Consider the following 26,482-nt stretch of genomic DNA (forward strand, 5'->3'; position numbering starts at 1 on the left):
CGAAAACGTTCCGCCACTCCGAAAATCCATTCTCGGCGATGTGGGTGGGACCAAGCAAGGAGGGACGAAAACGTGGCCCGTTAAAAGTGGGTGAAAGAGAAGGTAGGTGGGAGATTAGGCGGAAAAAATAGAAACGGTGTTGCGGAAAGATCCCCGGCAAATCTCAACGCGGAAAAAACAAACCTCGGTGCTTACGCCGGCTCGAACTATAAGGTATCCATTTCGCACTCTTTCACAGAGTGCACTAAACCATGCCATGTAAAATAATAGTCAAAATGAATGCTACCATAAATATCCTACCAAATAATACATAAGACGAAATAAAATAAACGGCCATCGGGAAGCTAAAGTGCTAATTCATAGGGATTTGATAATCTTACTTTTCAAAACGAGCCGCATCAATATTATAGCGATATCTTTTTAAACAGTACCACAACAATCTCTGAAAGCAAACAATAGCAGCTCTTAAAATAGGAGGTGTAATAGATTGCATGAAGCAGAAAACTCTATCACGGATGTATACCCAAAATTTATACAGAAGAGATGTAGCTGTAAGAGAAAAATTCAAAACAGAAAAAATCTTGACTACTTATAACCATGTAAAGAACGTTAGAATAAAACTAATTGAATGATTTCGAATAATTTAATCAATATACTTTCAATTTTAGTCCATATCTCTAAAATGTTTTCATGCCAGCATAAAATTGTATAGAATTTCATTTATTTTGAAAAACTATCTCCCGTCACCAATTTTTTTAAACATACTCCTCCTTTGACCAAGCCCCTAAGCATCACTATCTTAGCTTTAAATCAAGCAACACTATCTCCGTTTCACTTTTTCATCAAAAGTTCCTCATGACAGACAAATCAAAGTACTGTGGCAAAATTAATTAACGTTACAATTTCCTTGAATTAGCGCAATGGGAAGAGATTCCCTTATTTCGGCTGATTATTTTTTTTAAACAGAAAGCCAAAATTATAACGCAATATTCTTTTCGAAAAAAAAACTGGAAGCACTCAAGATGAGTCACGTCAAAATACCTTAAATCTCCAAAAATAGAAGGATATAAAAGGACCACCTGAAAGGAGTGACGTAGGTGGAACGGAACTTAAGGACCGATGAGTGCTCATAAAGAGGAAGCTGATAGGGTGGTATGCTAAGTTTGCACATTCCCTCCACCAATGGGAGGGACCTTTGCAAAATTTGGCACCGCTGTGAAGTGTGGAGGGGGACGAGAAAGAGCCAGAACGCTCCTCGTGGAGTGGTGGCCTACCTGAACAATGAATTGGGACGAAATTTGGAAGGTGAGAGAGAAAAAATTTGCGGAATAACGCTAATGGATTATGCGGACGGGCGGAGAGGTCGCGAAGAAATAATTGCCACGCTTCCCCGTACTTTCGCTGTATCCCCACACTTTGCTCCACTCCTCCTCTTTCTCTTGTCCCGAGGGTGAGATTCAAAGGAGGTCGAGGATCGGTTTTTTGACGGTACAAGTGCGCACTCTTTCAATCACTCACTCACAATCCCCACAGACACGATCCCCGCCCCGCGGCCGATTTTTAATTCAGCGAATGCCCTTCCCCGCAACGGATTGTGAAGGAGTGGGAAAAAAATACGTTCCTCCCAGCCCCACGACTCCATACAAGGTACCTTCAAGCCCTTCTCCATTCGTTTCAATATATGTGCCATCCCAATTATTGAATTTGAATATTTCTATACATTTTTTGCTCGATTTATTTGAATGACGCATGGAAACTAAAGGCTCAGGGAGAAACGAATCAAATACGCAGTCACTTTTTCTGACCAAAGTTCCAATAGCATCACATATAAATTTTTACTTACTATGTTCACCATAATTTTGGAAAAATTTGCATAGGTATCTCGGAGGGAAATCTAATGATCTATTTGGCAATAAAAGTTATTTGAAATTATGAAGAGCATAATGAATATGCGTGCGGAGTCGTAATAAAACATGAACTATTTTAAAACTTATTTGTGTATATTAATGAATAAAATTTACGAGGTAATAATAAAATAGATTGCTGTTTTAAGACTTTCAAAAGTTAACCACTTATATTGATTTAATCGGAAATAATGAGGAGTTATTTACAATTAACATGGAATGGCTGCAGGGAAACTGTTTGGCATAAATACAGAATTACGAAGCCACGAGTAATTCTCCGAAAAACCTAACTCGTTTATGCCAAAATGATTTTTTATGCTAGTCAAAATTATTTTTAAACCAATCAAAGGTGAAATGCTAATGTCAGTAAAATACCATACAGATCGCCGGCCTCGGTGGCGGCGGGGTAACGTCCTCGCCTGTCAAACAAAAAGTCGCGGGTTCGAGTCCCGCATAGATAGGTTTCCCCTGTCCAGGGAATGGTTGTTCGTGTACTTGTTTGCTTGTTAAATTTGTTTAATATCCCGATATAAAATTGCCAAGCATCGTATGGTCACTCAGTTTTAAACGCTCCTTTTCACTCGCAGAGAAGTTTATGAAGACGATACGAGAATCGATCAAATTTCTCCGCGAGGGAGCGAATGTAAATGGATACCTACTTTCCGAGAAGCGGCTTGCGCACGCGAAAATTGGAGATATTCCTCCCTCCCCACCGCCCGCGCCGTTGGCTCGTGAACCGCGGTCGCGATTTCGACCCGAATGTTTACACCGCGGGGCGGACGCCTGTTTACGGGACAATCCAAAGAGCACAGAGTGAATACGCGCACGCACACTGGCCACTCGGACCGGCATAAGCGGAGGAGGAGGAGGATAATAAGTGCTCACACGGAAACTCACTCAAAACACGACCCCTTCAAAATCTCCCCTTGTGCACCCACGGTCCCATCACGGACGGTCTTCATGAAAGCGGAAACGCAGAGTATCCCGAGTTGAGCTTTCCTCTCCCCAACAATAAAGCTAAACGACGAGAATGGAAGGGAGAGATGTCCGAACCAAAGCATGATGAACAAATACATATCAAGGGTTCACGTTTTACTATTGGCACATGAAAGCCCTCTCAGCCGATCTAGAATCACCAGAGCGTGACCACGATGTACGATGCCCTGACTTTTTTCTCGCACAAACTGCGATGATATCAAATTAAAAATTCGTTTATAATATTTAAAAAATATTTTTAGATGCAATAAGCAAGGACTATACGGGGAAAAATTCAAAAGAAGGTTCCTATAATCGCCAGAGATTGACCGCGAATTACGACACCCTCACTTTTTATCTGACTCAAACTGCGATGGCATTTAATAAAAAATTCTTAATAAATATTTTTACTATTTTTTAGACGCAATAAGTAAGGACCAATCGGGGAAAATTTCAGAGGATGGTATTCCCTTCATCACCCAACTGATGAGTGAAAATCAATTAGGCTAAACCTAATCAATCAACCTAGCGTGTGAAAATCAATTACCTGACTGAAACATCCCCAAATTACATACAAATTAATTGACAAATAGGATTTTAGTGGTATTTCACCATACATCCGTATAAATCAAAATTTCCAACTGCAGCCAATCTAAGGCGATGTACATACACCACAACCCTAAAGTCATATTCTACAATCCCTACACAATTAATGACTGATTCCTTGTTCAGCAGCGCAATTTTGCAAGCTTCTCCGCTACATAACCTCCACCTCCTACCCTCACCTAGTCAAACCTTTCTATCTTCCCATCCTTCAACTTGGACTATTAAAATCATAGATAACTCCGCGTCAAAAGCATCGAAAAAAGTGGTTACTTAGAGAGGTTTGCAAAGGATACTCAGGTGCCAATAAAATTGAGCTACAGAGGCAAAAAAACTATGGAAGAACGATTCTACCTCACACAAAAGTCGTCACACGGAGGGAGCATAAGTGACGAGAAGCGTATATCTTATCAAACGGCAGTGATAGGCGACAGATTCATTTCGGAGCATTCGTCGAGGAGACACCCTCTCACGAAGGTCAATGACATTCTAACATGACACAATTTGCCCGAAAGAATTGAGCAACACAAATAAAATCACTCTGAGAGATGAAAAAGGAAAAATTAATACCTCAATTTTTGCATAAATAAAATCACGGCCTTTTACTTTCATAAGATAGAGGGAAAATGTTTCAACTATTTTTCTCTTTAGCTCTTGAAAACATTTAAATAATTGCTACGTGATTTAAAGTAAAATGTTCCTTCTTACGACGTAAGAGAGGAGAATTGACAGCGAACGGTTAAGTATGCTGGGGCCAGATTTCACCTATGCTCAACGAGGAACACCGAGGGGTCCATGATTCCACGCTCCATTCGGCGGACTACGCCGTTAAAATTGAAGTGCTCTCTAAACAATGCCCAAGTAAAGATAGGCTCTCGACCATATCATCACTAGCATTCGCTGGGATTTCAATCCGGGTCCTCAGGGCGGCAACCCTAGAAAAGTACCACTGCCGCATCAGAACGGGGCTCTATGATCCTCTCCAACTGCGTTCCCGAAGGATGAGCTCTAGAATCACCGGATTTTTGCATACCCCTCCGACCGCTAGAGGGACGCTATAACCTAAAATCCATGATTAATCAAAAAGTATACGCCATCATCAACAAAATGAACCTAAGGTTAAATAATTTAAGCAATAAATAAACATTATTCAGCAGTATATTTACTCTGGTCAATAATTTATAAAACATTTAAAGCTTTCGATTAAGCTGACTGTAATGACAAATTGCACTGATCTATGCAGTATACTGATTGCACTATAAAATCGATTCACGAGGTGCGATGAGTATACTACGATATTTTGGAAACACGAACATAATCCTTTTGATGCACCACTTACGTTAAAAAACGGTTGGTTTACTTGTGATTGGCCACTACGAGATGAGGTAAGAAATTTTCTTTCCGACATCGCAACTGCTTAATCCAACCTCTACTCCAATGCAAAGTCAGGCTTTCCACGAGCGTCATAAATGAAACCCCTACAGCATGACACACATGAGTTAGACCTGTTGGGGATAGTACCAAATATTTCGTATATTTTTGTAGCTGGTTATCAATACAAACATTTTTGGGATATGGGGGACTACAGAAACGAAACTTTCTTCAATCAAATCATATTTCAGTGAAAAAAACCTAAGTATTTTTCACGCCTAACATGGCGTTGCATTTGACCATTGCCTAGTGAGCAAACAGCTCTAATAGTTGAAAATACTTCGATCCGCCAACATAAAGGATACTGGTAGGCTCACACACAAGCATATTGATTCCAAAAATTCGGAGGAATCGAGCTTACACGCACGGTCGAGGTGTTTCCTCGCGGAAATTCATCTAAACTGGTTATCCCAAGGCCTCATAATCCTCAAGAGATCCTTGATATAACAAATTAAATTTTGAAGAATCGGGAGCAATTTCAAGTAAAGAAAATTGGGAAATATTATACTACAAATAGGCTTCAATTATTTACACCACCGTGAAGAGTAAAAATACCAATATTTTAATCGTAATAGAGTTTTTTAATTTAATTCGTTTAATACTGCTGTTGACACTTCAAACTCATAATTCTGAAATTCGACGGGAAATTTGAGCATGTAACAGGAAAAGGAAGACTTCTAATTAGAGTCATATGACAAGTTATTATGGACATGCATAAGAAGACATAAGAAGTGAATGCGAAAATATTTCCTGAGAGGTGACTCACGAGTTTAGGTTAGAGTGGTGACTGGGGTGATGAGTTCACACCCTGTGGGTCCAAATTCAAATCCCGACGGAGGGGGAGATTTATCAGAGACTGCACAATCCCTGATTGAGTGCTTGGTAGAGGGCATTTTAATTAGAGACTGCCGCGGCGGCTCGCCGTCCGCCAGATGGGCCAATCAGCCGTGATCCCCTTGGCGTCTTCCGTAGAGAGCACGCTAATTCTGAGCCGGGTTTCTCTCCGCCCTTCCTTCCCTACACTCAAGTGGCAAATAGCCTCGGATATCGGTCAACTCCTCCAAACAGCATACCATAATGATGAATTACTTGAGTTGAGAGTGGATAAGTGAAATCAACCCTAGTATTGTTACGTTTACTTATGATGATGAAGATGAGAGCCTGAAAATTGGGAATTCCAAAAGTTAATTCCCATGCCATCGATTTTATCACGAGGTTTGAGGAAGGGAGGAGGAGATAAAAGTGGAAGTGGAAGAGCGTGGAGGAATAAGTGGAGAAGGAACGGTGCGAGAAGGAACGGAATGACGAGCAAACTTACAAACACGATGCACCACCTCCAGGGCCGGCACCCCTCGCAAAACCCTCCCCAACTACAACCCCAGCACCACGCTCAAACAGAGCTGCCGCACACAAACACCCTCCGCAGTCACTGGCTGGCTCACTCACCGGTGCAGAGAGAGACTCATACTCGCCCTCCGTTTGCGTAACATTCATTACAGCTCGGAAAACAAAACTGTTGATTATTCACAAACATGCGAGGGGGGTAGAGAAGGAGTCGACGGGCGGCTGGCCCCGCGGTACGGGGCTGTAGTAGATGGGGATGGAGGAGAGCTCTCGCAGGGTACATACGAACCCTGTAGACGACATGCACCTCGCGATACACCCTGATAACATACACCCACACGTGTCAAGGGCGGAGAGGGGGAATGACAACGCGAGTAGGGGGAGGCTTACCGCCCGCGACACCACGTGCTACCACACGGCAGGGCTTTTCGGTACGAGTGGGGGCTCTTGGAGTTTGGCTAGGATGAGGGGCCAGGGGTTGATTGTGTGCGTAGTTGTATGTATGCATGCACATTCATTTTTTTCGTGCGGGGTGGAAGGAGGACAAGGATGGGAAGACGAGGACAAACAATGCGTTGGGTGGGTGTGCAAACGTTGGGTCGGGAGTGAAGAACGGAGGGCCAAAGAAGTGGTTTTGGGTGTTTGAAAATGGATAAGAGACAGAGGAAGGGAAGTGGAGAGGAGATGAAGAGGAGGCAAAATCCCAAATAAGATGGAATGGCAGGTATTAAGGCTCATAAGTTTGATGGTTTCGGTATTGACATTACATTGGAAAGTAATTTTAAAATGACCGTTATTAGAAATTTATTTTTCAATCTTAAAAATTATTAACGCTTCTAAGTAATATATATGAGTAATAATTTACATAAGGGATCACTCCTTACTTTTTTGTGCAAATGGTGGTGTAAGTCGATTGAATATTTTCGTTTTTAAAGATGGATAACGCTGAAAGCTTTGAAACAAACTTTAAATAATACACTAATCGCAGCAATTATCAACCCATCCAACAGCGTGAGTTTCCATAAGTGGCAAAAAACTGTAGGCTGCCGCTTACTGGTTCGCATTAGTGTAAAATATTTGATGACTGAACTCCAATGACCAATAGAAATGTTTCACCGACTTGTGCTTACCTGGACACTTACATGGAAATATTATACCAACATGGGGATACAGCGGTTATTATTGGGTATGGTGAATCGATTTCTGACTTCTCATCACCTGAGACTGAGTTCAAGAGATGGCGGACGAAGATTTTTTTAAAGTAACCACGACCCTTAATTATCCGTTCCGTGGAGGGCACTTCTGTTTGATGCAGTTCTCTACCCCATGAATGAACTGCTAACGCTAAATTAACGATAAACCCCATCCAACACGCAAAGAGCAAGCTCAAGCTCAAAGTAACTGTTGAGTAATTTTTTTTTAATGTTAATAAGGATGATACAGGATAATTTACTGGCCGATCACTTCAAGGCATGGGTTTCGAAGGCCGGAATAGTACGGTTAGCATCAATTTATAATCCTCAATTTAATAGGCAATATATGCTAAGCTTAACGAAGGTCCCTGGAGTTTCGCGAAGGTGGCTCAGTCACCTGCGAATTCCGTAAATATGTTTAGTCACCCATAATCCCTTCAAATTAATCTCATAACATCGTATCTCAGTTTCTGATAGGACAGCGTCCCAGGGCACCGAGGCAGAAACTCAAGAGATTTCTCAGTAAATAATCGTACTTGAAACAAGCGAAAATTAGTTCAAGAGAGAAATCAAGTACGTCTCCAACAATGAATCCATTGTAAATTAACCATCATTATCTCATTCTCATTGAGACTACATGCAGAGATATTTGTCTGACTCGACAATCCTCGTCGAAATCTAGGTCGTTTTGCAATTAATCGCCATGAAAAATAAAGTAATTCTTATTATACTAATATTATAAGCACTTTCCACGAAGTCACGCCCGAGACAACAGCATACTTTTTGTGTCCATTGGATAATACATCCTTCGGCTTTGGAGGTTTGATCATGGTAAATGACGAAGAGGGAAATAGGAAGGGCGGAGGTCGGCTGTAGGAGGAGGCGAGGGAAAATGAATCCATCATCCATCTATCCAAGGCCATCGTGGCGGAAGGAACGTGAGAGTCGAAACGACAGCGTTCGCGGGAAGTGACAAATCATTTCACGCTGAGCAAGTCACGAGTGCAGTTCGGGGAGAGAGCAAAGAAAAGGGCTTGTTTGGAAAGCATGGACGGGCAAAAGGGCCTCCAGAGGGTTTGAGCTCCAAATGTACCCCGAATGAGATGTTACATACAGATTCCAGGAAGGTAAATCATCTCTTATTACTGATTTTGAGTCCCAGTCGAAGCATGTTGGATCACAAGTAAAACTTTAAGGTCAAAGGTCTTGAATGTTTGCTGATTCACTCGCGAAAAAATAACGAAACCACGACGTAGATTTGAGAGGTATTACAAAGGGGCACAAGAAAAAACAAATCAACCAACTTCTCCAACAATTTTGAGATGAACAAAAAAAAATAAGACTCGAAGCATCAAAATCTAATTTTTGTCAGTATCCCCACAACCCAGTTATAAATCAACATACTGATAATATTGAAACCGATTGTCGGCATAGATGGCTTGGGTGACCGAAAGGAATATACATGGTACGAGATATACCTTAATATGACTTGACTTAAAGGGAACAATTGCCGAACATTAAAGTGATTTGGGCCTCCCTGGTTTTTCGGTCAACGTCCGTATTAGTACATATCGATGAAAATTCCCCGATTAGAATGATACTATCATTATCCCTTTTGTGTAATCCACGAACATGCATTTATTCTAAAATAAGTAAATGCAGAACTTATCCATCGTGACGATGGCATTTTTAAAATAAGAATCTGCAGGCTGCATATCGATGGCTAAGTTCTAATAACAATTATCTCAAAAATAGAAACTTTTCAGGAGAGCAAAAACATGATTATTTTTTTTACTTGCGCACTGAAATAAAAAAACCAAAAGTTCATAAAACTGAAAAAGAAGTATTCATTTGTTAACAAACAGTTGTGTTTTGCTTGTACATTATCTTTTTAATGTCATTACACTTTGTTTAAGATACCTGTCTCAAACCGGCCGAATTTGAGATACGTGTTGTTAGAACTTAGCCATCGATATATTTATACATATTGAGACAATATTTACTTTTACTTCAGGAAGCCGAGTACCCATCATTACTCGTAGAATAGAGTCCTAGGTTATTCACGCCATCATCTCGCCAAGCTATCGTGTGCAGTAACCTGACGAATCGCCGTGCCTCCAAACGGCTGACCCTCTTGATCTCCGCCACTGGAAAGCGCGGTTAACGCGAACCTGATACAACATCCGGCGCGCTCGGCGATTAAAACAAGCGCTCTTGATTAAAATTCATCCACGTGCGGCCGGCACGAGGGGGAAGGAAAGCAAACTGACCGGTAGTTAACGCTCGGACGCAGCAACGATCCTCGGAGGAGGTGATTCCTGCAATCACGAGTCACCGGCCGCTTTGCTCTCGCCCGAGCGAGGATAACTTTGCACCGCTCGACGAAGTAGAGGTGAAAGAGGAGCTGACCGATGCACTGGGTAAATCCAAAGGTTATATAGGTGTACTTTGCGCAAGGTTTTGGCCTGGGACCTCGACTCCGGCGAGGCGGAGACCGTCCAGCGGAGAAAATCGCTCCTATCAAATCCAGAAATAAGTCGGGGAAAAAGCAGTCATTTTTCAAATCGAACTGTATTTCTTGAGACATTTATGGAACAAGTGCATATCTTTGGGTGATTAGGTCACGCTGAGTCCGAAATTACTTATTGCAAAGCCGAATTTTGTGTCCAAAGGCCCAAAAACGAGACAGCGGTCAAGAAGGCGAAATATTTTTTCCCCGATTTGGATTTTCAACTTTATTAGGAAATTATGACTCATGTGGATATTTTATTCGCTAATAATAATTTAAAACTGTATCCCTTATCAGCAACAACCCATTTTGCCACTTCACGGGGGCCAATTCAAAATGGCAATGGCAATTTTGAAAACATAAGTAAGTGTCACTGTGGAGTATAGCATATCGAATTATGCATGTATGGAGTCGACTTAGGAGAGATTGAGAAGATTTTTTAAGAACCCCTTAAAGATATCCTTGAGGATGCCTTAAAACTAGTCATAATCTAATATCGTCAGATATTTCGGACTTCTGGACTAATCTACACATTTTGCGTACGCATCATTCCCACTTTTCCGGTACGATTTTTTTGACGTGGAACTTATTCGAACTGAAGAAATCATCTTCATTTTTTCAAAGTGCGCAAAGAAGATCCTTAACAGTAAACACATGTGCCTGAGGTATGAAAAAATTAGGTTTTTCGATTAGAATAAATGCTCATATTTGAGTTACCGGTGGCTTTTGTAACGAGACTCCTCCTTCCACAAGAAGAAGCTTAGTATAACAGTAATTATTCTACTCCGTTTCATTTACGAAATTTGTGCTGAGTGCAAATGAGAAATCATCTCCACAAATTGCTGCGCTCTCTTCCTCAAAAAGTGACGTGAGAGTCCACTTTGCCTCCCACTTCAAATTCAACAAATATCACTCATGTGGGAGAGGAAGGTGGGAGGTCAGAAAGTGTCCCCAGAATGCATCAGGTGATTCGTGTAACGTCGTTTTGGCCCCGCCTACCCGCCGAATCGTAAAACACACTCGCACGCCGAGTTTGCTCACGCTCCGCGGTTTTCCGCGGAAGATTCGACGTTTGGCCCATCGCTGTTCGGCCTCGTTCCGGGCGGACCTCCTGAGCCTTCCGCGTCCCCGGACATTCCACGGAGCGCGGTTTGAACTTCGCGAGAGAGAGAGCCACACACGGTAAACAAGCGGACAAACAAGCCCTAACAAAGGGATGCCATCGTGAAGTTCAATCACGTCCCAAGGACTCATGCACACGGATGCGGGCAGAACTCGATTCCCCTAGAGACATCACCGCATCGCCGGGGAAATGGACGTGCGAGGAAGCGTTTCGATCCCTTCTCCAGATAAACAGACAGCCCTCATGTCATGCCAGCGCGAAAATTTTCAGATTAAATATCACACGCGCTTGAAAGTCAATTTCGGAGCCTTCGAATTCGCCCCTGTATTTAAGCCCGACTGCGACATTCTCCTGGCTGCGCAGCACAACCTGACGAAATGCAATTTAAATTGGCGATCACATAATAAGATAATGAAACTAAACTGCGATTTTAAACGGTATTATTTTCACAGAATTACGCCTGCACCTTCTGACTATCAACTTATTAGTCTACTGTGCGATATATATCATTAGAATTGCGCCTACTGTCCTATAACTATGCAATATGCCAACGTGCATAACCCCGAGAAACTAGAGTTTGAGGGTTGTGCATCGGTAACTACTCGATCGGTTATCATGGAATAAACTGAAAATGCAATGAAGTTTATTTCTACGATTCGTCAATTTCATCAGCGACTTATCCTTGCATTAACAATTTTTCTTTTCGGGTCTTTAAGTTTAAAGTCGCGGGTTTTGACGACCTGAAAACGGAAGCTCGACTATGTACGTTTTCCAAGAACTTCGTGGAAATAGAGTGTATACAACAGATGAAATGGGCTATTATTAATACACATCCCAGAGTAGAGAAAGAAGTAGATACTGAGAGGGTGAAAGTTATTCGACGAATAACCATGAAGTACCCTGACACACTACACTTTTGAAGAACATTCCTATTCTAGAATAAATTCTGTCTTGGGGGGAAGGTAGTATTCAAAATCACTATAAGCACTTGTAGCTGACATTTTTCATAGGATTCCTGGGTTTGTTTGGCGTAGGTATGTTGGAAGTTTTGACTGTTCTAATACTCGTACAAAATGGATTTCAAACATGTACAAACCACAAATATTTGAAAATATCTGATTTTATGAATTAATACCTTGGAAAATGAGAGCATTTACTAAACTTTAAAAGCCATTGTCTTATGGCAGTATAAATTAATTCAGCGTAAAATAGTATAATTTAGCATCCTTTTACGTAATCGAGAATTAATAACAGTTATTCCAATGTGGATCAAAAAATACAAGTTAATGTAAATGCAAGCATATTACCAATACCAATGATACTTGTAATCTATATTATATATTTCAATTAGAGTGAATTTATTATTCTAAAATTGATTATTATTCACCCAAGCCAGTTTAAATATAATTACAGAGACCATATGAGCTACGACTGCATGCAAGGGAATATCTACCTGGGGCCAATAATTATTAATATCAGATACTTATGGGAAAGGATGTACTAAACAAATAATAAAATTCAAGAATTCTATCCAGTTACCCGTCACATTGGATTCACTAAAGGCAATTCATTACAGAGTGACTTCGAAAAGGGAGCTTTACGGCAACCAAAGTTTTCGCAAATAGGAAAAGAAACATTATTATTTGTACATGACCCAATTTTTAAATTTGATAATTCCGTTAACTTAAAGATTAAGGTTAATTTTTTCACCACCACCCATTTAAAGTCCAATTAGAAGTATTCAAACATCACCAAGTACGAATAAAATAAACCATCAAAGACTGGTAATTACTTCCGCGATTTTTAATTGAAAAAAAAGCGAAACAAAAAAGTGTGAGCTTGGAGGAAATATTGCAAAATTTTGAACGCGAGGGGTAAGGGGCGTGAAATCTTTGAAAAATTCTAGTTCAAATCAAAAAAGGGGGGCGAGTTCAACAAAGGACACAGTATATATGATGCCAACACTATTAATCGAACCTCATATAAATGGCAATGATGTTAGTCATCCCCCAGATTCAGCATTAGCAGAGGTGAGCGCTGAGTGGTTGGGGGCAGGGAGGATTTGAAGGAAAGATTGGGATGAGAGAGCTTTGGGTAAGAGAAAGAGAGAAAATGAATGGAGAAGGAATGAGTTGGGCAGAGCTGAGGAAAAGGACTCAAAAGCACAGGCCAGGATAGGCGGAAAAGGCAGTGGGTAGGAAGGAAGAGACTGGGAATGGTTATATAGGCAATGTTAAGCTCATGAGTCCCGAGTCATCCCGGCTTTCAAGCAATTCTTCCCCTGTTAATTCCTTAGCACTCCAAAATAAGAAGAGAAACTCACCCAGTTTGCCGCATGCATCATTCTGTACAAAATTAATGCTGATAAAAAATTCAATTTTGCACATTGAAAAACAACAAAATAATAGAGGCATGGATAGAACTTGAATTCACAGGTTTTCCTGCCCCCACCACTCTATTCTTGAAGGCGATCACGTCTGCTCTGTTACATCAGGAATTCATTGTGAATCATATGCCATTTTTATTTCAAATTAGTTGCACATTTTATTGAGTGCGATTAATGCGGAAAAATCACTAGACATTGCAAAATACAAAAAATAGTAATCTATCTATTATTATCCATTGCTGGACGTTCTCTTAGGAGTAAACTCGGAAAAATTACACCTTCTTTACGTTCTGAAGTTACTGAGAATTGAATCAAAGAATGTGAGCCATGGGAAAATCACATCAATTTCATTCATCCATTGGACAGATAAATCACGAAAAATTTATTTTTCATCGTTGCTTGCACTATCTGAACTAGCACGGAAAAATGAAATAACCTCGACAAACTGATTGAAATGGGCACTCCACCCAATAAAAGCCTAATTATAACGAATAACAGAAATTTGTCACGCCGTATGAACATGTTCCCTGTCCAACCCCAACACTCCACGCAAGGGCCATCGGAAAGAGAGGCAATACAAAATACCAAACATTTACCCCACTGATGCTCAATCATTGAGTGCTATTTAATTGAGGGAAAACCCAAAAATGTATCTATCCTGAAAAATTGATTTAAATGGGCTTAAAAACAAAAGAAGACCGTATTGTAACCAATAACAGATAGGTTTCTGTCACACAGGACAACCATTTTTCCTGCCCGAATCCCATAACGTCACTCAAGTGCCGTCCGAAAAAGTAGCAACACTCGATATCAAACACTTGCGTCGTTGGAGAAGTTAGCTATGTAATTATGCCAGGGGGGAACCCAAAAATGAGCCGTTGCCTATGTGGGGTGGGAAGATCACGGGGGTGGAAGTCGGAAATTCGGATGCTGCGAGAGAACGGATCGGAAGAAGAGCGAGGAGTCGAGCGAGGGGTGGAGGTGTGGAGGAGGAGGTGGTGGAGGCAGGAGGAGGAGACCATTTCAGGCGGAGGAGGGGGTGGGTGGCGGAGGTGGAATGGCGGGGGGCGTGGTGGGCATGTGGAAGGGGGAGGGGTGGTGCGGGTGGTGGGCAGCGTAGGGAGAGAACGGGTGGTGGTAGAGAGAGGTCGGGGGGTGAGGGTGGTGGTGCTGGAGGGGTGGGGGCAGGGCCGATGGGTGGTGCGGGTGATGGTGGGACGGTGGGGGCGGCGGAGGAGGCGGCGGGGGCGGCGGCGGAGGCACAGGGGGTTGGGCCGTGGAGGTGGAGTTGGTCGAGGAGGAGGAGGAGGCTGTGGAGGTTGTAGAGGAGGAAGTGGGTGGTTTGGGGCGCTCACCCCTCTTCTGCAGATCGTCTCGGGACACCACTTGACCCGGGAGGGCGGCTGCGGCGGCGGCAGCGGCGGCCGCGGCGGCTGCGGCGGCTGAAGAAGCGGCGGCGGCTGCCGACGCGGGGTTACCTGGGGGCAGTCCGAGGTGCGGGGGCGTCGGGGTGGCGCCCGGGTACCACGCCCAGCCGGGCGCCTGGCCCCCGTTGAACATGCGAAGCTTGTCGTACACGGACTCGCTCTGCGCGGACGCCTGCTGTTCCTTCTGCGCCGCGAGGTTACGCAGCACGCGGTTTATCGAGGACACCTGCCGAAGAGAGAATATCCAAAGGTTAAGACCGAGAAGATTGGTATTAAAATAGAGTGGTTCAAACTAGGGAATCTGGATAGTTTCGGCCTCATAGGGTTAAGCACAAGAAGCCGCGTCTAACTCCATGGATATATTTACCAAGCACGTTAGGAGAGGCTGGAATTCGAGAACGAATAAGAGAATTATGTTCTCCTCCTCCGCCGAAAAGTTACCCAATGTGGGAGGTGTATCGTAGACAACTGCACGGTAAGGCAAATTCCTTACATTATACCTGAGAAGAAAGGCAGGGAAGAGAATGCATCACCCTCATTGAAGCAAGAGTATGTTGCCTTTGCGTCGATGCATTACTTATTAAACACCTAAGCTTTCATCTTGAAATTAATGGGTACATAAAGTGGAAAAATGCCTACATTTACCAATATCTCGAAAATAAAAATTTTTTGGCTGAGAAAATACCAAAGTAAATTTTGCAAATAAAAGATGATAAGTAAATTATGACAAGGGCTAAAGCCACATACCAGGAAATATTCCAGATGATAGCTTAATTACTAAAAATACGATGGGGAGAGATACATCTTCTCCAATTGGGAAGTTAAGAAAGTCTCTCGGCCTCGTGAAATCAAGAAGCTGAGTATGTCAATGGATTTTGCTCTATGAATGCTGTGTTAATGGATTTTTTTCCCGGAGCATCTTCCGAAAAATCTGTATTTTGGGCGGGAATATGGGAAAGGGTTTCTCGGCATGATAAGCACGATGAATATCTCAAGATCAGAATAGATTATGAAGGATGGTGAGGGGAAAATCACGCGCCTTCGTAGGGACTGAGGGAGCCCATCAAGTGAACCCTGGAATCTACTTTTGCACAAGGAAAGCAGATTCACCAATGACGAAAGATGATCCTAAGATTGTTCTCCGGACGATATTTTAGACAGCCCCAATTACCAGATATATATAGGGTAGAGAGGACAGGAAAATGATCTATAGCAACCATGTAGCAACTGACCCGAAATATCGAGAAACGTCAAAAGCTCTATATGACACTTTCCGATTAAGGGTAGAGAACTCATAGTCACATTTTTCGCGCTTTCGGGAAAAAGAAGAAAATGACTGAATGTAGAAGAATGCCAATCTTTAGCCTTGGTTAGAGGAATAAATCGCTAAACTCGCTATACCCATAACCGGCCTTCGTTGCATTATTAACTCAAAGGCTCTGCTTATGAGCTCGTGGTGTTAATTTGGAGCCACGCCTTCCCATCCCTCTCAGTCACCTCCTAAGTGACTCCCGGAATAGACATTTAAAGATCATTCCCACAATGATAAGAAGATAGAACGAGCACAAAAGGAAAAATAATCATTTATTTGAGTGTAGCATATCTATATTCATCTAAAGCTCTGTTAGCCGTCGGCTCAGCTTCAACGCCTCTTTCCTATAATATGAAATGGGTATTACTTAAAACTTTGACCTAATAGAATCCATTTGAGGTTATACCAATTTTAAAATTCAAACCTTAAGCTCAGAGGATCGACTCTTTTAGTTTGGCTACAAAACTCAAATGGCAAAAGAGAAAATTAAACAGGACTACGACAGTAGGGATAAAAGGGATGACGTAACTGGGGCAGGAGGCAGAATATGAGATGAACGTGAAAGCACGTCCGGTGGGTGGGAGAGAAAGATGGTAAGACGTTTACGAATAACGGGCGGAGAAAGAAGCAAAGGGGGAAATGAAAGATGAAGGGAAATCAGAGAATGTGCTGGCCCCCATTCTCTGAAGACATTCTCCTAGACCGAGCCGGCGTTATTAAATAAGTTGCCACGTCGGCCGCCCTTTAAAAAAGAGCTACTCCTTTCCTTCTCTCTGTCTTCGCCTCCTCACCGCAGGCCCTCCCCACTTCGCAAAGTTCTCTCCCGGCCGAGAAAGAAACCCTTCTCGCTCTCCACGCTTCCTCGCCTCCTCTCACGCCCAACTCATGACGCCTGTCCACGCGGATGCCTCGAGGGGAAATCTCAATCCCTTCCCTCGCTATCCTGTGAGATAGACAGTCCGAGCCGATAGGGAGAGACTAATATCCATGAATAATCCGTAGGCAATACATGTATCACAAAATAGTCGTAAAATTTCTTCAAATATATCAATGTTTACTGAAAAGAATTAAAAAATGTCTTTAAATAACATGAAGGTCCAATCTACGCGGTTAGTCTCTGATTCGTTGCTCTCTTTTCTTGTCTTCTATCCAATTTCTGGTTAATTGCAATCACAACTTCGCTTTTTCGCAGAGATCGATAGAATACTTTAACAATAGTACGAGGGTCCGGATTATCAGGGTGGCAAATGCAATAACTCACATCGTAGGGAATAGAGTTCAGATCCCGGAAGTGAACAAAGATATTTCCTAGCGGATGTGTCTACTACTTGGGCGCACAGAGGACAATACTCAAATATTCATCAGGGCGTGACTTACCATAGAAGTTTTCTAATGTTCGTTTAAGAATAAATCTGAATCAAGCACTGCCAATAGTCCATTATTAAATGACTTCCAGCAACTAATATTTGTAGACTTAATATTATTATATTCAATATCAGTCGATCCAAGAAATCAAAATAACCCAATTTCTCAGCTATTTTTGCGGCAAAATATCATTCCTCGTAACCAGATTTATTTATGATAGCCACTTCCACACCAAGGCTTGCTTGCACAAAAGCTAAACATAGAATCATTCAATGAATTAATCAATTAAGGCTGCGTCTTCAAATTCAACCGATGTCGTCGAGGTTTCACGCTAAGGGATGCTGTTTAACATCACATAAGCTACCCTGAAAGAGTGAAATAGGCATTTTAGAGCCAGAATGACACTTTCAAAAAGCCATGAAGACTCATTCACTCTATCCTCCGAATATCAATCCCCACCGCCTCGGCCTGCGTGTCGACGCGTGAGGAAAAAAGAAAGAAAAACAAAAACATGGCGCTCGTTATTGATTCCGCGAGTGCTTTGGGCCGATGCGTGAATGATGCGCCCACCAACTACACATCGATTCACACCTCAGCGATCTTCTGCGGTGAAATCGCCAGACCTAACTTCGTAGTAATATTGTGCTTATCGCCTTTAAAGTGCAAATCATAAACAAATACTGAAATCGATCCATTCTCAAAGAACTTCCGGTGACTATTTTTTTTAAATATATATATTTGCCATTTAGTCCGGAAAACCAGTCGAATCTAAATAACGCTTCAACGACCTACCTTAGACAAAAAATTAAAATACCAACTCCTTGATGATGGTAAAATTTCACGTTTTCTCAGCGAGTACCTTCATAGGATGTAACAAGTTATGGAAAAAAACGTTTTTTTCGTTAACGTGTTAATACCTCACTCTCTTAACTTCTCTCCGGCATTACCGCCAGTATCCCTCCCCTCCAACCCCCTTCCACCTCCCCACACTGGACCAAGGATTCCCCATTCCATCCAAAAGCCTCCCCTCAAATAAACGCTTTCATTCATATAAAACGTTTTTTGACATTTTTTTCCTTTCTTGCTCTGAATTTCTCAGAACCCGGGAAAGCATTTCCTCTTAGCATTTATTTTATATTATTCCCAATGATTATGTACTGATATGTTATTATTTCCAAGTACCAGTTAGTGCATGGAAATACTGAAATATAAAATGTGGTATTATTTCGGAAGGTTTCTCAATGATATACATATGACGTCAGTAAAATCTCATTTCAACACTCATTATTAAGAAACCTATGAAAAAACTGAAGGTAAGAGCTAATTACATTTAAAGGGATCATAGAAATATGATAATTATATTCTTGGTACACGAGTTACTATGATAAGCATAATCTATAGAGTTATGTAAAGAAAACTTTTTTCACGTTCTTTTCGATATGAAAAAAGTTATTTTCAAACGATTCAAAGGTTTCGTTTTTTTCGAGGAGCAGATTTCTAGCTGTAATACTCGTGCTTTTAGCCGGGTTAGACATGGCATCTTGCCACACCGAGGAGCCTAGTTTAACCCGGTTGAAAGCCCAAGAGTGTTTCATCCAAGTCCTTCCAGCCTCCCCTTGAATACCTCACTCTCTTATCTTCTCTCCGGCATTACCGCCAGGGTCCCTCCCCTCCAACCCCTTCCACCTCCCCACACTGGACCAAGGATTCCCCATTCCATCCAAAAGCCTCCCCTCAATTACCCCTCAGCCTCCGCAGCAGCCGCCCACACGTCAAGTCTCTTCTCTCTTCACTCCAGCGGAAAAGTTTCTCTCCCCCCTTCCTCCATCTTACCTCCTCCCCGCCCCCCGCCCTCCGCACGCTTCAACTCCTTTCTCCTTCCCACTTCTAATCCTGCCTCCCTTCTCTCCTCCACCGACATTCTTCTCTTCACCTTTATTTCGACCAGCTCCACAAACCTCACTATCTTTCAGATAAAAGTCTCTTCGGCACGGTGGCTACATCTTTCTACATCTACATACTACCCCGTAAGCAGCCTAAAAAGGCGTGTGGCAGGGGGTGTCAGAACAACTACCATCTACATATATATAAAAAGCAATTGCTCAAACAAAATTACGACTAGCATTTATCGAAGTCAAGAGAGAATACTGAAAGCCAAGGCTTTAGACGAGTCTAAATAAATCACTATAACAAGACTATTTTTTCAAATTCAATTTCCACTAATGCCGTCTACTTTTCTCCTAACGATAAAAAATGCCCGAAGATTGATAAGTAAAGGTGGATATCCTACTTTTTCCCCGGGATCATATCTAAAATTAATCTAAACGGAGGTATCTAAAGAGGTTGGAGTGGTAATTGTGGATCATGAATTTCATCGTATAGTAATTACTCAGTTCATTATGAAAACAAGTTAAACAAACTGGAGTTCCAGAAATTAGCAGTAGAGCTGCGGAAACTATTCATCGGTATGAAAATTTGAAAACCACACCCTTGTTATTTGACTAACAATTAATTATGTATGCATATTCCAGGAGAAATTATATTTTACCGTGATGGCTATGATTGAGGTACAGTGGTCTCTTCTTGAGAAAAGGTGGTGCCGTTCTGATGCTTACTCATTTGCTATCATGATAATGTTCAAATTTCACCACGCACAGCGAAAAACTCATGATTCCAGCGAATAGTGGCAGTAATGAACCGTTTTCCTAGTATTTCGCAGGAAGTATGTCAGTTGTGTGTTTGTCTATTATTAGGCATATCTCGTTAACCACCAAACTGGGTGTTCAGAGTCGGCCGATTGAAAAAGATGTTCCGCTCTCGCTTAGTCCGGGTCATTCTTTTTTCCGCCATAATTATCGTTTCAGTGAGCACTCATTTTGCAAAAAAAAATAGCTTGGGTAATACTGTCTAAAAATTACTATGAGCACTCATTTCCGTTGTTTGTGGCCCTAAATTTGTTGCCACTGAGTCATTTGTATTTATACAAAGTGCTTAAATTGTTTTTTGCTAGAAGTGGAAATATGCCGAGTGTAAGTGACAAATATAAATATAACTTAAGGAATGAGTCATTTATAGCTGCAAATAGACCTAAGTTAGCTGTATATAAACGCTGTTTTATTTACATGGGGCTAAAATTATTTCATCTACCTACTGCCCACAAGAATTAAAAAAAATAATACCACATATGTCAAGTTGAGACTTGCTAAAGACTGGCTCTTTTTATTTGTTTTGATGTTATTTACATAAAACTTAATGTATCATGTACTGCATTATTATGTTATTGGCATACATTTTGTTAATTGATGGTGGCTCAATTCTGGTCCTATGACCTTCGAGTACACCTAAAGCTCCTTCTCTTTTTTCATTGTATTAAAATGTAAAAAAACAAAGGTAGGAGTAATAAATTATTATTATTATTATTTCCTTCCTCTTCCATACTGCATGAGGTTCTAGTTTCGGGAAGGGAAAGCCGCGCTATTTATGTGTGGTTATGCAAGGTGAATAACTTTGCTGTCGAAAGGGCATTTAAACAATCGCATTTGTCCATTTATTTATTCATTACTAAGACTAGTCGGTCGATTCACGAGTTTTCTACAGCGTTTGGGGGAATTTAAAAATTATCATAAAAGCAAACGAGTAAGCATCAGAATAACACCAACACTGCAATAGATGCTATCTTCACCACCCATCTCTACCTCATTGGCGTAGCTATAAGGGGGGAGAGGGGTATAGAACAAAAAAATCGTATCACATCATCCTACTTGTTCCAAAAAAAGGAAATTAAATACAATTTGTAGTCTCGGAAGAGACTTTATGGAATCGATTAAACACGATGAACTAAAAACTTAGTAATTACACATAAATTTATTAAAGGATGACCTAACTTTCGACTTGGCACATCATCATCTGGTGACAAAGTTTACGTTTGGAGTAGAAATCTCTAATATATTAGTGGTTTATTTCCGCAAGTAACGAATTCTAGTAGGTTTCTTCAATTCATACACCCAACATAAAGAAAAATTGTGTGTTTTATTACTCGGCGTAGTGTGCTACTCGATATGACCCATGCCAACCCCCCAAAACCAAGTCATAGGTACCTACACCACTTCTCTACTGGAACTACATATATATACTACCCCGAAAACCGCATAAAAAGGCGTGTGGCAGGGGTAGTAATTACACTAGCCGTTTAAACATAAAAATCAAATGCCATAACAAAATTTCGGCTAACATTTATAAGTCTTTTATGGTTCGGGTAAAGAACGAATTCCCAAATCTATCCGTTCGGCAAAATAACTCTCTTAAAAATAGTCCCTATCTTTTTACCCATCCCGTCTCTCAGCGAAGGCTGTCTTTCTGCCGCCCCTTATTTCTTCTATTCTTCTCCTCCTCCTACACACTCCTCAAAGCCTCAGCCACGCTTCCCTCTCACGGCTCTTCCGCCCACACGCCCTCTACATAACACTCCTCTCCTCCCTCCACTCCTTTCGCCTCTTTTCCGCACCGCACACAGGGGCGGCAGCCATTTTCTGCGCATCATCTGCTTTTGCTGCTCCAGCGCCCCCATCGGAACTCCCAAGCCCTCCCCCCTTCTCCCGTTGCAGGGGGAGGTGGCGCCGGGGGGTGTGGGAAGGAAGGGGAGCGGCAAGGGGGGAGGCGTGTGGTTTTCGGAGGCGACGAGAGGGTGCGGGAGGCGAGCGGGGAGGATCGGCTGCGGAAGCAGGCTCGGGGACTGGTGGTGTGTCCACGCACAAACATACGAACGAGGCCAGACGGGAAGGGAAAACGTAGAGTTTAAATTATGTACGGGAGAGAATTCCGCGCAACTTCGACGAAGGAGCCATACTTTTCGGACGAATCGGCCTTGCTCTTTTGGTTTGGGACGCCTCATTGGGATTCAGCAGAGTGTTCCTTCATGCGATTTTGAGTTCGTAATTCACTGATTCCGGCTTAAATGAAAGAGAGTCCATATTGAAATTGATGGAATGGGTGTGAAACTTGTGAGTGTGAAGGCCAAGGAAGAAAGGCATGCCGACACACGCATGCACTGTTTGTCTAATTATACTTTTTCACAATAAAATGCCGTAGAGAAAAATTACCGTTGACGGGAAAATGGCTATTCAGAAGTTGATCTAAGTGACCCATTTTCCCCTTGTAAAAATGAAAAACGATATTTGTATCAGTGAACATACTGCTTCGGAATCATCACGTCAGAACACGTAAACATCCGACGCTGCCTTGTTTTAGTACCTAGGTATTAAAATAGGCATAGGTACTATGCTACACGCCCGGAATGAGTCTCGGAATACTTTAGCGTTTGAAAAGACGGGATGTTTACAACAAATCAAGTGAAAAACTTTTCATGACACGATACACCAGTGGATTACTTCATTTTTCAAAGCATGTTTACTTAAATATATCTGTTAAAGATCTCTTCTCTTTGTATGCATCAACAAATACTAATGATAAAATTCAATTCTACCAAGTCTTATGTAAAATAGCTAATCTCCCCTTCTTTTCTAACATCAAAGCAATTAATATTCGTTCAACCTATTGTCTACCTCTAACAACGGATTCTGGGTTAATGAGTTCAATCTTATTACTCGGAATACTATGGCTAAACATACAAAATGGAAACATTTTCCCAGATAAACCCTCCATAATCTACTATAATCGACTCGTAAGGAATTAATAAAAGTAAATTATTTTCCACAATTTTTTATAGTACTTTCCTTTTCGTAGCCTGAAAAAATATCATTAAGTATTTGGGTGCATACTACATAACGTAATACTATGCTGATTCTGAAGCAAAAACTAAATCACGCGGATTTCACAAGTCATCGAACTTTAAAATTAAAACACCTAATTTCTTTTCAATTTCGATATGAACTTCAATTTGTTACGGTCATAATCAGTGATTGAGATTCGTGGGTATCGATTCGCAGTGGTTACTGTAAAATGGTACACCAGTGAATTATTTAATTTTTCAAAGTATGCTTACTTAAATACGTCTGTTAAAGATCCCTTCTCCTAGCATTAAACCTTCTCAGTCCCGGGACATTTATAACGTTTACATATTGGTCTGAATTTCATGTTTTCTGGTGAATTAATTATTTACTAACAACATTGCCGGCCTCGGTGACGGCGGGGTAACTCGAGCATCCTCCTCCAAATGCCAAGCAGGAGGTCGCGGGTTCGAGTCCCGCCTGGGAAAGTTACCCCAATCCAGGACATGGTTGTTTGTGTACGTTAAATTGTCAACACGTTACTAACTCCGATGTAAAAGTCCATGTAGAGCTGTTTTCGGAAGTATGGAAAAAAATAAATAAAATTAGTGATTTCTGTGAATCACGCTTGACGGTGATGATGCTGCCATTTGTCAGGAATCACTGAAGTAGTTGCAATAACGACATTTCACTTACAATTAGCCAAGCAGGAAAAAATCCAAACGCCTATGAAATGTATACAATAGGCCAGGACCGAGGAGGATAAGCAAATACTAATAATCAAATGATATTTCTTTAAGCGGAATCGGCAAGTAGCTACGCGAGGGAAAATTGAGTATGCTAAAGATGAGAGTTTTGCAGGAAAGAAGGACGGCTCGGTGCGGAGATAGGAGGACGAGTAAGGTTGAGGGGGACGTTCAGATAAGGGGAGCGACGGAATTTGAGGGTCCAGGGGTCGCTGTAGAAGGGGAGGGAGGGGGAGGAAGCGTCTGTGGAGCGGTCGAGTGAGAGCGGCTGGTTGGATGTTCACTGACGGCTTCCCCGGCGTCATTTTCGTCGGCCCTTTTGTGGCATCACCTCCTTTGATATCACGGGGCTCGGAATTCGGTGATGCGGCCGACCAGTCTAGCAGGGGCGGGTCCAGCCAACTCAACTATTCGGCCCGCCTTTCATGTCTCGTGACCGATTCCCTCCGCGCGGGGCTGAGAAAATTTTTGTCGCAGATTTCGATGCCCAGTGAACCGGAACGAATCGATAAAGAAATATTTAAAACGTTTAAATGCGATGGATTTGTCAACGTAGGGTATATATGCCAGCAGAATAACCAAATTTGATTTTGCTTCTTTAATGGTATGTGAGCCACGTACTGAGGATGTTTTTAATCAAATAAGAGCGTGTTTTATCCCTAATTTCCCGCAAGAGTTATAACAAAATTTTATTCAAGCAGACTCTCTTTCACATAAATGGTCTATTGTGGCTTCAATTTCAGTTTATTGGCGAAGGCTTCTCTAGCCTTCGCGACATCATTCACCACTTTTTATGATATAGCCATCTTTCCTAGTAATCCCGTAAAATGTAAATTTGCTTGTTTTTTTATACCTGAGCCAATGTAGCAATAAATAATGTCGAAGTAAGAGAGAACCAGTCGTTTTAGCCTGATTTCCGCTGGCAGTTATTGCAAAGTTGGACAAATGAAAACCTCAAAATATATATAATTGTAGAGCTCCTCCGGGAAAGGTATTCACTGGAAAAAGCTTCGATGCTCCCCACCTTTAAGTCATCCCTCTCCCGCTACCCAAGCGTTTCGATTGGTGTTTACACTCCGGTGCAGTCAGCGCTGGGTGCCACAGAGGACATTCATGGAAATGTAGACGAAGTACAGATTCGGATACATAAGCTAGCTCGTGACCGGAATTATGGCACAACGCGCTGGTCAATAAATTGTTTGATTCATGTCCGTCCAGGAATACGATTCCAAACAGGCATGCAGAGCAGACAGAAACGCCCATCTTGATTAGGAGCAGACAGAAAGACACGGCAGGGTGCTAAATATATCTGGCCACGAAAAAATAACGGCAAGGACATTTGTAAATTAAGGCGTCCATTAGATAATTCTCGGTATTTTATTTAATGATGCATGAACCAGTTGGGACAGTGTATGATGTCCATCATTCAACTACTCGATGTAAGTCACATTTACTGAGGCAACATTTGTGCACATATAAAATGATTTTACGAGAATCGTTCACATTAATACATAATTACGGAGAAAGGTAGACATTCCTTTCATATTCTGTACAAATAATAGGTTCATAGTAGCTTAACAAGGATATCAATTTATCAAGCGAAACGAAATCATTTTTTACCGCTAGAGTAACATAAACTTGTTAGACAACTTATAGCGCACTGGCAACTCTCATCAATCAAACCACTGCTTTTAAGGAGGTATAAGTAATAGTGTAATATCCAAGAAAACTTATAATGGAATACCACAAATTTAATAATGAGTAAGCGAATTTTTTTCAGATCATCATTAAATTCCCTGACATTCAAGGTGTTCCTATAGTGGTCGCTGTGACAAAATTACTATAGGATGTCCGATCACCTCACGTCACCGCCGATGGGTGTTAGGAAGCTAACGGATGGCTCGAGTCAATTTTTTTGGACGAGAGTAACACAGAGGAATGCTTTCTCAATTCGCCGACAAAGCGAAGCCAAGAACCCGAAGCCAAAGCCTCAAACAGTAGCCGCAGCCGCCACCTCGGCTGTCGACTCGGTAGCGGTACGACGCGCACCCGTCAAGTTCTTTGAAGAGAGATTTTCTCGCGGACCGCGAATCGAACTGCAGCGATGCATCCCTTCAATCTTAACGCCGAGAGAGAGAAAGGGAGAGAGAAGGGATGGATGCAAGGCAGGGAGAGGGAGGAAGGCCATTGGTCAAATCCCCAATCCGGAAATGGATTCCCGGAACATACACACACAACCAAACTGGGCTTCCAAACGAACTCACACAAGAGTCAGTGGATGCAATCGACGCCCGGAGGAGGAAGCGAAGCGCTCTCGGGGCGCAAAGAAGGGGGAAGGAGGGATGGAGGCAGGGATAATGAAGTGAAGTGTGGGGGCGGGGAGGGGCGGGAGAATGGCCCGATGCGTGGGTGGCGGGGGCGGGGTGGGGCGGCAAAGG

The 26,482-nt window shown here is 42.0% G+C and overlaps 1 protein-coding gene across 2 annotated transcripts in view; it reads right to left on the reverse strand.

Annotated features, from left to right (window-relative positions):
- LOC124162367 (paired box protein Pax-6) overlaps window positions 1–26,482 on the reverse strand; it is a 188,002-nt gene that overhangs the window by 104,614 nt on the left and 56,906 nt on the right. For both annotated transcript variants that reach the window (XM_046538881.1, XM_046538880.1), the window contains exon 3: window positions 14,824–15,121. In XM_046538881.1, coding sequence (XP_046394837.1) covers window positions 14,824–15,121 — 298 coding nt within the window. The remainder of the gene's footprint in view (window positions 1–14,823; window positions 15,122–26,482) is intronic.

Source organism: Ischnura elegans, chromosome 7 (assembly GCF_921293095.1).
Source record: "Ischnura elegans chromosome 7, ioIscEleg1.1, whole genome shotgun sequence".
Lineage (NCBI taxonomy): Eukaryota > Metazoa > Arthropoda > Insecta > Odonata > Coenagrionidae > Ischnura > Ischnura elegans.